Source organism: Apteryx mantelli, chromosome 1, assembly GCF_036417845.1.
Source record: "Apteryx mantelli isolate bAptMan1 chromosome 1, bAptMan1.hap1, whole genome shotgun sequence".
NCBI lineage: Eukaryota > Metazoa > Chordata > Aves > Apterygiformes > Apterygidae > Apteryx > Apteryx mantelli.
Genome location: NC_089978.1, coordinates 4,890,762 through 4,904,611, shown reverse-complemented (window position 1 = coordinate 4,904,611; position 13,850 = coordinate 4,890,762). Strand labels below are relative to the sequence as shown.

The window sequence follows — 13,850 nt, the reverse complement described above, 5'->3', positions numbered from 1 at the left end:
AAGTGACAACCACTGTAGGTCATAAAAACAGCTTTAAAAAACTAAGTACTGTAACTATAAAAAAAAAATAAGATGGGTACAGTGTAGCCACCTCTGGGTAAATCCTTCTCAGCTTACTGTCTGGGATTTCTCTGGTAAATGTACAGGCAAATCCCGCTGTTCTACTTGCGTGCCCACTAATCGAGGCATCCAGCTATTGAATAGCGTTCAGACAAACCGACCAGCTCAGTGCAACACAAAAGCCAAGAAATGCCTGGGGGAAAAAAAAAAGTATTTAAAACAAAATTCTTTAATAATTTGAACTATAAAGACACAAATTAGTGCTTGACTGCAGCATGAGTAACAAATCAAATACATTAAATATCTCAAAGCTCCTGTGCTTTGCAAAACAAGATACGCTGATACGTACAAGCCTTATGTTAGTTACCAGTTGGTCTGGCACAAATAATCAGTATATCAAAATTTTCAATAAACATTGCTTAATGCAGCTGTGTTTTACAAGTCAACTGCTGTTTATCTGTCACAGTGTATTTATCTATCTGCAACAATATACTGAATTTCAGAAAAAAAAATATTACATTAAAACTAATAGTGTCAATGTAAGAAAGTTTGGTCACGTAACGAGCAGGGTATTTCATGTCCGTTACAGCTGGACAGATGCTATTTGCTAAAACAGTAAACAAGGCATCATCAGTGCATTAAGCTGAGTTCAACAGTCAACAAACAGCCAACACTAATTCGGAAGATCAAGAGAAAATCTGTTTCTGTTCAATCTAAGGAGTAACTAGTGTTTATACTCCTTGAGACTCTCTCTTCCCAAATCCAGGGAGCAATACTACATACAGCCTAAATTCTTTTGCAGCCACTGATCAAGGCTTTAACTTAGGAAACAGTTTGGTACATGATTTGCTATGTGCATGTGTGAAAGCCTGTCTCTAGTCAACATTTGCTTTGGAGGAGCATAACATGTTCCAGGGCTTTGGGGAAAGAAGGATGAAGTTGAGATGGTGCTTACAACTATGCTTGAATGTTTTGGTGATGAAGGGCAGATAACCCCAAAGGTCTTTAACTTTGCATTTGTAAAATCTCAACTCTCCACTCTCAACATCAGACAGATGAGTGTATTCAACTTGTATGAGATACATGCAAAAAAAATTTGCAGGCACTGGTTTAGGTCTTGCGTTAGCTGGATTCTGAACTTGGCCTGTCTTAAATCTGCAATTACATGTTCAAACAAAACAAATCTGAACACCTTCAAAATGTGAAAAATGGAGAGTGCTGAAGCAAAGCAAGAGATTCAGGCATCAACCCTGCCCCCAAAATTATACGTACAAACTGTCTGGAGCATCTGACCGGGAGCTCCTGTAAGCGAATGGGGCTCTGCATGAAGTGCTTGGCTGACTGCTGGGCCCTCGCACTGCCGCTCGCTGAGCTATACCCACTAAAATAAATGACAGCTGTGAGGCTAAATCCCCCATCCAGCTTTCAAAATCTGAAAGGATGCAACACCATCTGGGATGGAGCGAAGTCACGCACATGGTCTGAGCTGAGCAGAGACAGCCATGAACTGGATAGCTGCTTTCCAGAAACGTAGTTAAGTGGAGAGCCACGACTCTTGCAGTAGGAGAACTTTTAACAAAAAAAACAAACCAGCAACTGCCAAGGACCTTGCCTGTGGGTCCCAAGAGAAAACATAGCCTCCACTCTTGGGAAAGAGTTGTGACAGAGAGATCAGGCACTTGGCAGCAGTAGACAGTTGGGACACTGAAGACACTGAACAAACAAAACCCAAACCAGTCTTAATAGTTATACTGTATATTCTCTGTAGTTACATTAGGGACTCTCAAACAAAGCTAGCAGAGAACACTCCAGATGTGTAATAAACATTTTCTTTCATGTATCCAACAATCCATGTCATGTTCCACCCACATAAAACAACAGCTGAATAATCTATAATGAACCGAATGTGATATATTGTCTACGTGACCTCTATGGTAAGGAGTGCAGAATCGGCATTAAAAGTTAAACGTATAAACAGCAGAACATTCAAGCTTGTTACACAAGTATCTAAAGTGCAGTTATCAGGGGGATGGCTGACGTAATTCTATGGGATTCTGTGCTTAATCTCTTGTTATTCTCTTTCCATGTAAAATTTCTTAATCTCCTTCTGGCTTTCGCTTCTCATGGGTAATAAAGATTCCACCGTTTATCCTTGTTCATAATGAAGTCCCACAGTTAAACAGAACTTTGCATTTAAAGCCTCCCACTGCCTACTGTAAAGTGCAGACAGGGAGACAGGGTTTTTCTAAAGTAAACCAACCGTTTCACCTGAATATGTTAATTAAAATGATGGGGCACACAGGCCATCAAAATGAAGACGTGTTTCTGGATTCACAGGTCCACTGAAGACAAGAGCAATGCAGCTTCATTACAGCTTGCCTTCCAATAAGTAGTGTTTTACTGAATCACTTCATCACCTGCCATCAAATGCCATGAATACATCCATGGAGAGAAACAGATTTAAAAGCTGTACTACCAAAACTGTTCAATGCAAACTAAACAAGGTGGCACTAACTGTGAGAAACATTAGTGATACTGCGAGGATTTTCTGTTGCTAAGAGTTTCACGTGGGAGAGTTAGCTGAAAAACTCTTTTAACTGTTAGAAACCAGGTGTTGGAAGCATATGCACCAAAGCCAAAAGAATAAACTGCATTTCAAATCATACAATTTCCTTTTAGCCAAACAAGACAGACCTGGGAATGAACACAGCACAATATCAGCTCAAAAGAGAACTAAAATTAATTATAGAACAGTATTTTCCATCCTATCTCTTCCCATGTCACATGTCAAAAAAACTGTACAGTGTTTGTATCTTAGCGTTAAATCTAACTTAACAATATAATACCAAAAAGACTTCAACTGTCCTGAATTAAAATCCTCCTGCTCACGTCTCTTTGTGCAGCAGTCAGAATTCTGCGTGCAGATGAAAATGGACCAAGCGCAACCTAAAAGTCGGAGAGACACTGAACAAGGCAATACATTTACAGAAAGCAAGCAGAATCAGCCACAGATCAATTCAATACTGTTGCAAACCTCAGGGGTTGAATGTGCTAAGTTAGGCTGCTCTAAGGTCTGCCCTTTACAGGCGGATGTGATTAAGGGCACAGGTATTGTACAACACATGACAGAGGTAGATTGGCAAGTGACAGACTGCATATTCCAATTCTAACTCTAGGGTAGTCTTCTTAACACTTGCTGGTAGCGCATCTCCCTTGTGCTAAAAGAAAGAGCATTAAAATGAGGTCTGGAGATGACTAATACTGCTAGCCAACTTCTAACACTGCCTTCGAAACACAGATGAGATTCCTCCTGATGGCAGATTTGTTTATCATGTCTCATCTTCAGTTGATAATGCATGTCTTGAGCTCTAACCAGAAAATCCTGATTCCTGGAGTAAGGTACGGTGTTGATCTGCACTGGGAGAGTCCTTGTGAGATTTTTATATTATTTCCAAGGAAGAATTTTTCAGATCTTGGTCTGCAGAACTACTTGCTGCTGATCTGTGCCAAGTTGATGGTCACATGGTGACAGATTTCCTGGTTCTTCACATATGTTAAAGAACAGAAGAGTTCATTACTGTGATTAAGTCTGTTCAACACATGCTATAGGATTCATGTTATAAGACACCTGCTACTTCCTTTTAAGTAGCTGTTGTCTGAATCCCACTCAAAAGACAGGATCAAAGATGACCCACTTGAAAGATGTAGTACATGACAAGTTTGGGATATGCTGCTCCAAGGATCTTAGAAAAAACAGCACCTCATACAAGTGATATAAATAAAGAACAATGTAACAGACATCCAACAAAATACAGGGGAAAGGATTTACGTCTTTCCAGGCACTAGAAAAGGTAGTCTGAAATTCAGTGACATGAAGTTACAACTGGCTTGCCACACTTTCAATATCACTTAGAAGATCAATAAGGCAGAAAACCCAAGACCCATAATTAGATTATTTATGCTCAGAAAGATACACATGTAAATTACATTCTTCAGGAACTAACATAACTTGAAAAAAAAAAAAAACACTACTGGAAGGGTGGTAGAGGTGTGCATGTTTCGGTCATTTAAAGTGAAGGAAGAAGCCAACTTGCATAATGTTAAGATAAAAACATAAGTGAGAAATGATTTCTGAATGAAAAGCTAACAGCAACACAATATTAATGCAAGAGCTTTTCCAACTTTCTCAAAAAAACCCAAAAACACAAAACAACCTCCCCCTCCCCCAACAAGTTAATTCAACAGGATCTGAAAAGAAACATACACCTCCTTGTTGCAAGTGTGTAGGACAATCAACAAATTTCTTTAAAATACACTGTTGTAGGGATGCCTTGTCACTAAGAAAGTGGCTTAGCACACCATGGTTACTGCAATTACAGGCAAGTCAAACAGATCCCCCAAAGACTCCAGTAACAAAATGAAGGCCACTGGAATACAGGCTTTGTTCATTTTTTTCAAAAAAATAATACCATGCTAAGCAGATGTCATTAGTGACTGTTGATATTTCTAGTTGCTGCACCACTCCTATTATGGGACTCTTTTCCATAGTTTAGGAAAGCATGTAAACACACTAAATAAGAAAAGAAAAAAAAATCAAACACTGTGCAGAAGCAACAGCATGCTTGGGAGAGCCTGGAGGTGAACAGGCAGGCACTTTTTTTTAAGCTACATTTTTAAAACAGTTCTCAAATCTCTTTTACCAAAAATACTCCTTCTGGGTAATTAAAGGCACCTGATCCAAGACAGCATTTTCCTGCCTCTGTGCCAGTTGTTTCAACATCTTTCAGTCTGAAGGTCCCTCAAATTGTCCAGCACAAATGCAGATCTTGTCTATGGAACTGAAGCCTACTGACAGTAGATTTCTTTTAAACTTATCATTCAGAGACCCTTACAGTGGTTTTTGGATTACAGGTTGAAATGCGCTGATCTCAGCATGTGCTTAAACCTCACCGAATCACTGAAAATTAAGCACCTTTTTCTAGCCCTGTGTTTGGGTCTATTCAATCCCAAGAGTCCAGGGTCAGTCACCATGACCAAGAGCCATGATTTTGTATGGAGATTCACATCAGTAGGGGTGCTATCGATGTACACAGAGGATGCAGTTAAGCTCCAAGCAGGAAACAAACACATTAAAGAGAAGAGAGAATTTCAGTTAACACTGATTCTACAACACAGATTTCAGTCTGACTTTTTCAGCAGTCAAAGCAAGGAAGCTTACACTAGCCAGGGCTTTGGGATGTGGGAAACAGCTTTATAGCTAGATTACTGTGCCTTGCTACTGCTGGATTTTAAATTAATAGAGAATGGAATTTCCAGTATAGCCCAAGCATTTCCCTTGCGCTTCCCTTTACATCAAGAAGGTTAAACCCCTCAGAGCATCAAAAGGTGATGAAAATTGCATAGCACGGCAGGTAGGAGGCCCAGAGACAGGCTCCATTAGTCACCCCAAGGTCCGGAGAGTCAAAACCACAGACTCTGATATGAGGTATATTTTGAAAAACTGTGTTAGTTCAATGTTTTCTTTATGCTGACTTATTAATTTTGATCGGCTGGGTAGAAAAAAAAAAACATGCAGAAACCAGAGGGTTTGTCCCCAGTGAAGACCCAAAGGTTGTTTTTAGAAGAGATGGTCATGAGGAGTAATCTCAAACTTTCCACAGAGTAACCGCATCATGGAAATATTAAGAAAAATCTAAATGTTGCCAATTATATTTTGGGGTATTCTCAATGTAAGTCATTTTTTACTCTTTGTTCAATATTTCCTAATAAGATGCTGCTTCTGGAAGTCAGACCAATATTTTTTTTAAGACTTGAAAAATAAGGGAAAGACATGAATTCGAAGCTGTGCTAGCATATTTCTAAGGCGATTGTGAATCTGTAGTAGGAATGGGATATGGGGAGAGAAAATGGGAGGCATGTAAGTAATAATTATAAGAAACAAAAGTGTTGTGGTTATACAGTCACCCAAAGGACCCTGCAGTCTCCTAATAGATCACTACTGGTCAAAAATGAGGAGTTCATGTTCCACACACCAAACAAGAACCCTTACAAAGGTTTCACCATCTTAAGTGTCTTCTCCTGATCACACCCTGGAACATCCTCCACGATTTACCTCAGTTGGACTAAAGAGATAATGGAAACCTGGTGCAAAATAAAATAAATGGCACTATGTAGCCCAACATTTTTCCTTAAAATATAAATTGCAAATGAGGCTGTGGAGAAGCAAGATAGAATAAAGCCCTAAATCATTACATACTTCATTAATTGTATAAAAGTGCAAGATTAAAGTAGTTCAGGTTAAGCATTCAGTTCACTATAGGTCACACAGATGCTTAGCTTGGCCATCAATGGCCTGTTTTTATCATTCAGTTACTAATATTAGCTTAAACCACAGAAAGAACAACAACTGAATGAAAAATGTATGCAATCCACTTCAAAAATGGTTAGTTTTCTGTGACCAGCACGAAATATTAGCTCAGTATCATCAGCTATACAATATATACATAAAAATATTGTGTCTTAATTTTTTTTTTTTTTTTTAACAACTTAGAATAAAACCATACTAAACGTTATTTCCCTAATGTGTCGATTCTTCACTCTGGTCTGGCTGGGAGGCCAAGTAATGCAGAGAAGTCCTTTTATAGCAATGGTACTTGAACTGATCCATAATTTTGACACTTCAGCTGTAGTAACTGTTGAATCTCTTTATTCAGCCAGGCTAGGTGGTTGAATGCAACTGTCTAGATCTCAGTCAAAGCTTCTTGGGCGGCTCCACAAGAAGAACAGGCCATATTCCAAAAACAAACTGTTAAAAGAAAAATAGGGAGAGGGGAAAGATTTCTTGGAATGTTAAACCTCTTGGAACAGAAATCAAATAACATTAACATGACTTCAACCGTATTTCTTGTGATCAATGTAGAAATCAAAGACAGAACCCTAACAAGGACAACCATTGATCCTCAATGCATGTGCAAACACAAAACGTCTGAATGCCACAGAGCATCAATGGACACAAAATACTGGTTGCTTACCTTCACCTTTGGCCTGTGTTTCAGAAAAAGTGTCCTTGTGTATAAACTGAGGGAGAGAGGAAAAGTGTGCTTAAAATTCAATATATAATAAAGCATATAAAATAATAATGATGTACTAATCCCAGTTTCATTTTCCAACTAGAAAAGAATTGCCTCTGTCATTGCAGGGATACCCGTTCTGCCTAGGACATGTTAGCCTACAGCAAATCCCTTAGTGCTAGACTATGATTAGCAAATGAATTTACCCTGCCCCTATGTGGGGAGGAAGAAAGAAACCCAGATAAGTTAATTTCTCTCCATTAGGGGAAAGACTAAATAGGGACTAGACTCTGCCACTTTGGAAGGATGAAAGTACATCAGTGTACCACAAAATGAAGCAGAATTGCTCTCTGAGCAATCAGATACCAGGAAAAAAGAAAACAAAACAAAACCCAAAACACCCACTACCAGAGCAGCTGCTGGAACTGTACTTATTTTCCTTTCATTTTCCTTTTACTAGTCAATTTAGAATCTTATGTTTATTTGATGTAGGAAAGTTGATACGTGATCAAGTTTTCTCAGCTACTCAGAAAACATCTCTTAAACAGACATTATTTTATAGTTCTGGTTAAGTGGTAAAAGAGCTTTCATTACATAATGAACAAAATACAGAAATTCTTCAGTTTTCATATTAAATTCCACTTTCAGTTCTCATTCCAGTAGATGGTGGTATAGAGCAAAAACAGAGCCAAAAACTGCTGCTGCAAACTTGCTAGTTTAGGCTCCTGTCCAAGTCTTCTTCTAAAACTAGTATCCTGTGCTTCTGGGAACACCACCTTGGTTTCAACCACTTCAACTGTCACTTTCCTGCTCTATAGTACAATGCCTGCGAGTTTTCAGGAATGACAGTTCATATCAAAAAGATTAGTTAATACTTCTAAAATTAAACATTTGTAAGTGTTTGAGCATCGCTGCACAAGAACAGAAAGGTGTTAATAGCATATATTTTGAATAACATACTGTCAAATACATTTTCAATGTAATTACTACAGGGTTCCCACTTATGAATTGCATTGTCCATGTCTATTTAAAGACTTATGATTACATTTTGAAGAACATATAGCTAGTCTAAAAACTCTCTAAAAATAATTTTTAGAAAGAAAGATATCCCCACCTCCTCTAGTTTAATAAGTTATTTTCCCGTTCTTCTGGCTGATACAACAATCTGAAGTAAATATGACCCTGGGAAAACTCCTAAGGCTGTTTTATGATCATCCAGTTTAGAAAACGTTTCCTACCTCAGAAGGATATGAAGGTAAGAGCCCAGGCCTGTAAGTATATGCCACCAAGCGTGAAACTGTGTCACAGCTCCCACAACAGGAGGCATCTTCTCTCGTAGTGCCCTGCAAAAAGAAATGCCACACGACATGTTTTTCAAAGCTAAGCAATCTCCAATAGCAGTGCTTACTTGCCAGATCACATATTACTGATTCCTTATCCCAGGCCTGTGCTTCACGTAGACAGGCTTTCAGCAGGTCAGCAACAGCAGTTCTACTGCCAGTCTGGAAAGATTACTAGCAAACTGGCTTGTTCACATATTTAAAGAAACAAAGCACCCACTCCTCCATACAATGAGTGATCAGTTACCTCTGGACTTAAAATTCAGGGAATATATTTATGGCATCCCACAGTCCTAAATGAGTTTTACTATTCTCTCTCCCCCAAATCCTATGAACTACTGTCCATAGGAAGAAAAGCTGAGGATAAGGTCTGAGAGGGGAAATGGGAACCATAAGGCATCACTGCTTCATGTTTGGCAATCATGCCACCTATTCTCCAGCTCGATGGAAACTTAGCTTGCCTTTCTCTGTTGCACACTGAAGAGGGACAAAGTGGGTGTAGAGTGAGGAAGCAGAAGGTGGAGAGTCAGAAATGCTCTGCCAACATGCTTAATCTTTGAACTGTTATGGGGCATGAGCTGCTCAAGAAGAGGCTAAAGGACAGAGATGGAGAAAGAAAGGGAAGGAACTGAATTGCCATGGTTTCTCCTGCTCACTACAGAGTTCTGCTGATAATGATGCCTATTTTAGTTGATGGTGGAGCAAACGTTCACATCTGACTGTCTTCTTTTTTGACATATATTTCACATTCAATCAAAACAAAAGAAGAAGGGAAAATAACAAGGACTGCAGATTTGTAGGAAGAAAAACCTGCAGCTACCGTAATACTTATTGAGTGCTTGATGTTTTAATATCAAGTGCCCCTGACTAAACGCTAATCCCCGAGCTGCTACTGAGTTTCCAGAGCCGCCCAGTCACAAAGATGAACACAGAGTCACGATTCAGTCAGCTGGGAATGACATAGTGGAACACCCGAACTGTCACTCCTGGCACAGCCTCACGGCCTTTTGATGGCAAGAAAACTCAAAGTTCAAGTTTCAAAAGCTCATGAATCCGTCCAGGGAAGCTGAGTGCTACAGAAGTATTGTTTTTTTTATCAGCTCCAGACTTCACGGAATATGGAAAAACAAAAACAGAATCAAAATACAAATTTGAACATTAAAAACAAAAAGAGCAGGTGGGTGGATGATTCACAAGTTAGATCTTTAGAGAATAAAAAACTACAAGGAACTGGAATATATTTTCTCCAAAGGTTCCAGTATAATACCACTTTGAGAAATTCAAAGGCTCTGCACACATCTGATTAAAGCTAGTAAACAAGCTTAATTGTTTTTTTTCCCAGCACCATAACTAAACAAGTATAATAAGAAATATACTGACATGTTTTTCCTTTACAAAATGAGGATGGAAAAAAGTGCTTCAGCAGCTGGTGTAATCTCTGAGTCCAGGAACAACTTTCAAAGCCCCATGGACCTCCAGCAGCTCAGCAGGCTCTATGAATTGGGGGTTATGATCTCACCACTGATCTGACGCAGCTGCAAAAATCGGCCCTGATTCCAGAATTTGCAAAGTCACTGCAAACCCACCCACTTGTGTTGGCAAATAACTTTATGCCAGCTATATCAAGTGTTTTTAGGGTGGAAGCACTGTGTATGATATTCATTTTTGAAAGTTTCAAGAAAACTCTGTTACGATCAATTGGCCTAACATAGTGTAAGGCCTACAGAGCCAAAAGGGACAGATGGGAAACACTAGACTCCTTCCCTACAGCACAATCTGATCTGAGCCCACACCAACCTACTAGGACAATTCTGTATGCCACAGATTGAAGAGCGTAACAGTGTATGTTGAAGGAGAACAGGCAGATCAGATTCAGATGGGACTTTCTTGATACTGGCATCAATCTTTCCATCTCTTCCAGCTTGTGGTGGAACAAAACCATCACAACTAAGCAAAAGAGGTGCCATGAGGCAGCTGTCCAATTCCGGGGGAACACACATTCAGAGAATAACCTGTTAGACCGGTGTTCTTACAGGCATGGGTGTGATGTCTAGTCATACAACTAGATGGTGGCTTCCTACAAGCCTTGTCTAGAGGCCTTTTTACCCCATTTGGCAATAGACTAAAACAGAAATGAAGTCTTTCCTGGCCTCCTTCACAAGTGCTAAGCCAGAAGACTTCAGGCTAATAATGACAGCCAAGCACAATGAATTGGCGCATGGAGTTGCTGCTCATTCTGAGACATTCAAACAGCTGCTGTTTATTGGTGACAAGTATATTGCATTAGATATTTCTTTAACCTGCAAAACTGCTGCTTTTAATGTTTTCCTGGGAAATGACAAAAGCAGAAACCAAAGAAAAGCAGGATAAAAAAACTCATTCGGATGAAATCAAGCGTGAATAGCAGATTTCAGTATGCCACAGATCCTTGACTCAATTTAAATTGAAGTTAAAGAGAAATATCAGCTATAAAAAACTCTCTGTTCACGGATAAGAAAATTGAGTTCTGATTCAGAAATAAGCAGAAATAACAAAGCTATGGCAGAACACCCCTTCTCTATCAGTGGCTAAGCACCAAGTATCTAGGGATTACAGCTCTCTAAAGCTCTGTGATTTGCCTTGCACTTTGTACCCTAGCTGTCTAGCCTGTAGAGCCCTGTTGGAGCAAACGACAACTTCCCTGTCTATGCTTGATTTCCATCAGAGGGCAAACTGGTGCTGCAGGTGTTGCAGGGGGGACACACTCGGGTGCCGTTCCAACACACAGACTGCGGCCGAGTGCATATCCTGAGCCAAGGGTGGGAAAGCAGTCTAAGGGCATACAGGTTAGAAGCTACCTATGGTTTCATAGTAGGGGTGATATAAAAACTCTTCTCAGGCAGTAAGCGCTGTTTGAGCACTTCAGTGCTTGAGAATGTTATTAAAATGAGAGAGAAAGATTATCAAAAATCAACTTTGTTGAACCAGCTTAACTGGAGAAAGCTTGTTTTTACTTGGCCCTTAAGTTACCTTTTATTTCCTGAAAGAAATTTTCAAGTGTAATGGAAATTAGAGTATTTCACACTGCAAATAGTTATATCATCAGGCAACCAAAAAAACCCCAACAAACCCAAAACAAAACTGCTGGGCACTGAATCTAGTCATGAGCAAACTGGATAAAGCCCTTGTGAATGTTTTGTAGCAATGTACCATACACACCACGAGATGGATCTGAACATCCTCCACAGAAAAAGCAAAGCTGCGTGCTGAAAGATTATTGAGAGCTAGCTGGACAAACTGAAAGTGCTCACCTCAACTTATCACAGAAAATGTTGTCCACATTCCAGAGAAAAAATCCCATTAAGAATACAGTTAAAGATGTATAGCCCAGACCTCTAAGCCATGGGTATACCCTAGAGAGAGAGACAAATAATGTAAAATTTAGTTCAAGATGCAGCTTGTAGCATACATAATACTACTACATACAAATAAACTGCTTGATTAAAAAATAAAGATTGACTTAAGTGCATCATTAACAAACCCACCCTCACTTTGTGCATTCATGCTGCGTCACAGAATCGTTAACTTCCTAACAGAAGTTTGTGGCATTTGCTCCTTTTTTTCACTAACAAGACACATCCAAAGAAAAGCCCAATTCCAGTCTCAAGAGGCTTCCAGGAAATATAGTTTAAGTTATTTTTAAGCGATATGAGTACACAGTTTAGATTTCAGCTTAAAACGCATTCCTAAGCTGTTTTTTCCCCAACATGTTATACACAGTGCACATTTCAGAGCTCTGAGCACAAGCAACAGAAACATGCAGAACAGACAGGTATAGCTTCTTTCATAAGGCAAACTAATCAGATACCCGTTGTACCCGTTAACAACAAGAATACTGCCAATATAAACTGGCAAAAATCAGTATTTGTTTAGTCAAATAAATGCACAGAGCACCATGCACTAGATGAGCGGAGTCACACTGTAACATTCCCAACTCAGTATGTGCATTCTAGAGACACAAGGACACATGTCACAGGACACGAAAGAGCATTAAATGGTATGTTATACATGCTGGTAATTAGGTAACTATAGCTAAAATGGTTCAAGGAATAAATGGGGTGGTTTTGTGAAGGAGCGAGAGGCTGGCATGACTTCGTAACAGAGAACATGCTTTGCGAACAGAGGCCAACATATGCCAAGTCATAATCTTGGGAAAGAAGCAGAGAGAACCAAGAAACAGATGAAGAACATGGGGGAAATAAGTAGGAATACACTGCAAACGATGAGGATAGAAGGAGGTAGAAGCCTGGCTCCAAAGAATTCTACGTGCTGTTCCTTCGAGGTTTTTATGCTGAGCTCAGACTGACTTCCAGCCTTACACTAAGCAATAAGTGAAGCTAATATTACATATTAAGGAAATAAGATTGAAAAGAAGCAGAAATGTGTTAAAACACGCTTGGACAAGTGTTAGCGTTATGAATGGAGAGACAGAAATACATTTTAGCAATGTGGCGGAAGTAAATCTGAAAATGGAAGTAGGGTTGACTTGCAGAGAAGCAAAAGGGCACTGTCAGGCTGGCACTGCTTCTTTAGCAGCAGAATTAGTTTAAAATGTACCTATTCCTTCCCCATCTCAACTTTATGACTACTGTTTGCATCAGCACAAGTGAAGGGAGAAGCTGGTCTTTGTAGGGCCATGCTGTAATGAAGTGATGTGGCCAATGAAGAAAATACACACCAGAAAAAACTGCAATCAAAGGGGGGAAAAAGTAGGTGCAACATCAAAGACAGTCTTTGCTGAAGCAAGCCTAACAACGAACAAGACCCTGAGAGGGAGGATGGTGGTATTAACAGAAGACAACAAAATGCTTCAGAATTAATGATAATATACCAGTGTCTGGAATTTGCAAAACTGGAAAGATAGCAGACCTAAAGGGTTGTCTAAACAGACACGCATAAATTTAAACTGAATGGCTAGAACTGTGCTAAATCCTTGTGCAAACACAAAATTAAAGTGACTGGAACTTGATTCAATTCAGTTTCTTTTGGAAGTGAATAAAGGCAGTAACATTTAAGATCTCTAACTTAGGATTAGAATTTCCATGTTCATGGGTTCAAAAAGTGACTTTAAACTGATAATTTTTACTATAGAGGAAGGAAAACACACAATCCATTTTATTTTATTTTTTTTTCTTAAAAAGTCTGTGAATAGTTATGCTTGGTCTGTGAAGATTTCCTAGCAAAAGTTAAATCAAATGAACTAGAAGTGCAATTGCAAGATGATTGAATGAGTCTGCTTTAAAAGTCACGCCTTTTGTTAAACTCTTCCTTGTGTTGCTGAACAGTTATATGTGTAACCTGAAACAAAGCTTAACGAAAAACACATTTAGCTTAAAGATGT

The 13,850-nt window shown here is 39.2% G+C and overlaps 1 protein-coding gene across 1 annotated transcript in view; it reads right to left on the bottom strand.

The window, feature by feature from the left end:
• Positions 1–270: 270 nt before the first annotated feature.
• ACER3 (alkaline ceramidase 3) overlaps positions 271–13,850 on the bottom strand; it is a 59,689-nt gene continuing 46,109 nt past the window's right edge. Inside the window, exons 8-11 of the mRNA XM_067311941.1 lie at positions 11,761–11,862; positions 8,369–8,473; positions 7,092–7,137; positions 271–6,865 (exon numbers count right to left, since the gene is read on the bottom strand). Coding sequence (XP_067168042.1) covers positions 6,812–6,865; positions 7,092–7,137; positions 8,369–8,473; positions 11,761–11,862 — 307 coding nt within the window. The 3' untranslated portion in view covers positions 271–6,811. The remainder of the gene's footprint in view (positions 6,866–7,091; positions 7,138–8,368; positions 8,474–11,760; positions 11,863–13,850) is intronic.